At 30.4% G+C, this 1,380-nt stretch overlaps 1 protein-coding gene across 1 annotated transcript; it reads left to right on the top strand.

The window, feature by feature from the left end:
• The first annotated feature begins 613 nt into the window (after positions 1–613).
• LOC132732657 (myoneurin-like) lies at positions 614–1,072 on the top strand. Its single transcript, XM_060719129.1, has one exon. The coding sequence runs from the start codon at positions 614–616 to the stop codon at positions 1,070–1,072; it is 459 nt and encodes a 152-aa protein (XP_060575112.1).
• The last annotated feature ends 308 nt before the right edge of the window (positions 1,073–1,380 follow it).

The raw sequence follows: 1,380 nt of genomic DNA, 5'->3' as shown, positions 1-1,380 counted from the left end.
AAAGGTACTCTAAAATCACATATGGCAGTACACACAGGAGAGAAGAAATATCAATGTGAAATATGTGACAAAGCATTTTCACAAAAGAGTAATCTAAAAGCTCATATAAAATTACATTCAGGAGAGAAGAAATATAAATGTGAAATATGTGACAAAGCATTTGCAAAAAAAAAGTTATCTTAAAAGGCATATGACAGTACACACAGGAGTAAAGAAATTTAAATGTGAAATATGTGACAAAGCATTTGCAGTTATAAGGAATCTTATAAGTCATATGACAGTACACACAGGAGAGAAGAAATATAAATGTGAAAGTTGCGACAAATCATTTGCAGATAAAAGTTACCTTAAAAATCATATGACAGTGCACACAGGAGAGAAGAATTATAAATGTGAAATATGTGACAGAGCATTTGCTCGCAAGGCCGATATGAAATCACATATTATGGTAGTACACACAGGAGAGAAGAATTATAAATGTGAAATATGTGGCAAAGCATTTGCTCACAATGTCAGTCTGAAATTACATATGACAGTACACACAGGAGAGAAGAATCATAAATGTGAAATATGTGACAAAGCATTTGCTCAAAAAGGTATTCTAAAATCACATATGGCAGTACACACAGGAGAGAAAAATTATCAATGTGAAATATGTGACAAAGCATTTGCACAAAAGCATAATCTAAAAACTCATATAGAAGTACATTCAGGAGAGAGGAAATATAAATGCGAAATATTTGACAAAGCTTTTGCTCATAAATGTACTCTTAAATCTCATAAAGAAGCACATTCAGGACAGAAGAAACAGAAGAAACATAAATGCGACATATGTGACAAAGCGTTTGCTCATAAATGTACTCTAAAATCTCATATAGAAGCACATTCAGGGCAGAAAAATTATATATGTGGAATATGTGACAAAGCATTTGCTCAAATGAGTACTCTTAAAACTCATATGGTTGTGCACACGGGTAAGAAGAAATTTAATTGTGAAATATGTGACAAAGCATTTGCTAATAAAGTTACCTTAAAGACTCATATGGCAGTGCACACAGGAGAGAGGAATTAAAGTTGTAAATTATTTGATAAAGAGCTTTCTCAAAATGGATTTTTTAAAATTCATATGAAAATGCTCACTTGAGAGAAGAATTATGAATACAAAATATATGAAAAAAAAAACATTTTCTTTAAGTTATAGAACATTTGTTTATACACGCATATCAAACATGCTTAAACCCTTTTCTTATATTATAAATATAAACCACATAAAAAAATATCATTTGATCAAAATGAAAATGTAAACTATGTAACACGCTAGAGTATGAATTCCAATACTTATTTGAATGTCCCCTGTAAAAGATATTAGACAAATGCATA

This window comes from Ruditapes philippinarum, unplaced genomic scaffold (genome assembly GCF_026571515.1).
Source record: "Ruditapes philippinarum isolate M1 unplaced genomic scaffold, ASM2657151v2 ctg4610_1_1_1_1, whole genome shotgun sequence".
Classification (NCBI taxonomy): domain Eukaryota; kingdom Metazoa; phylum Mollusca; class Bivalvia; order Venerida; family Veneridae; genus Ruditapes; species Ruditapes philippinarum.
The sequence above is the reverse complement of the archived record's forward strand: the minus strand, read 5'-3'. Positions and strand labels throughout refer to the sequence as shown.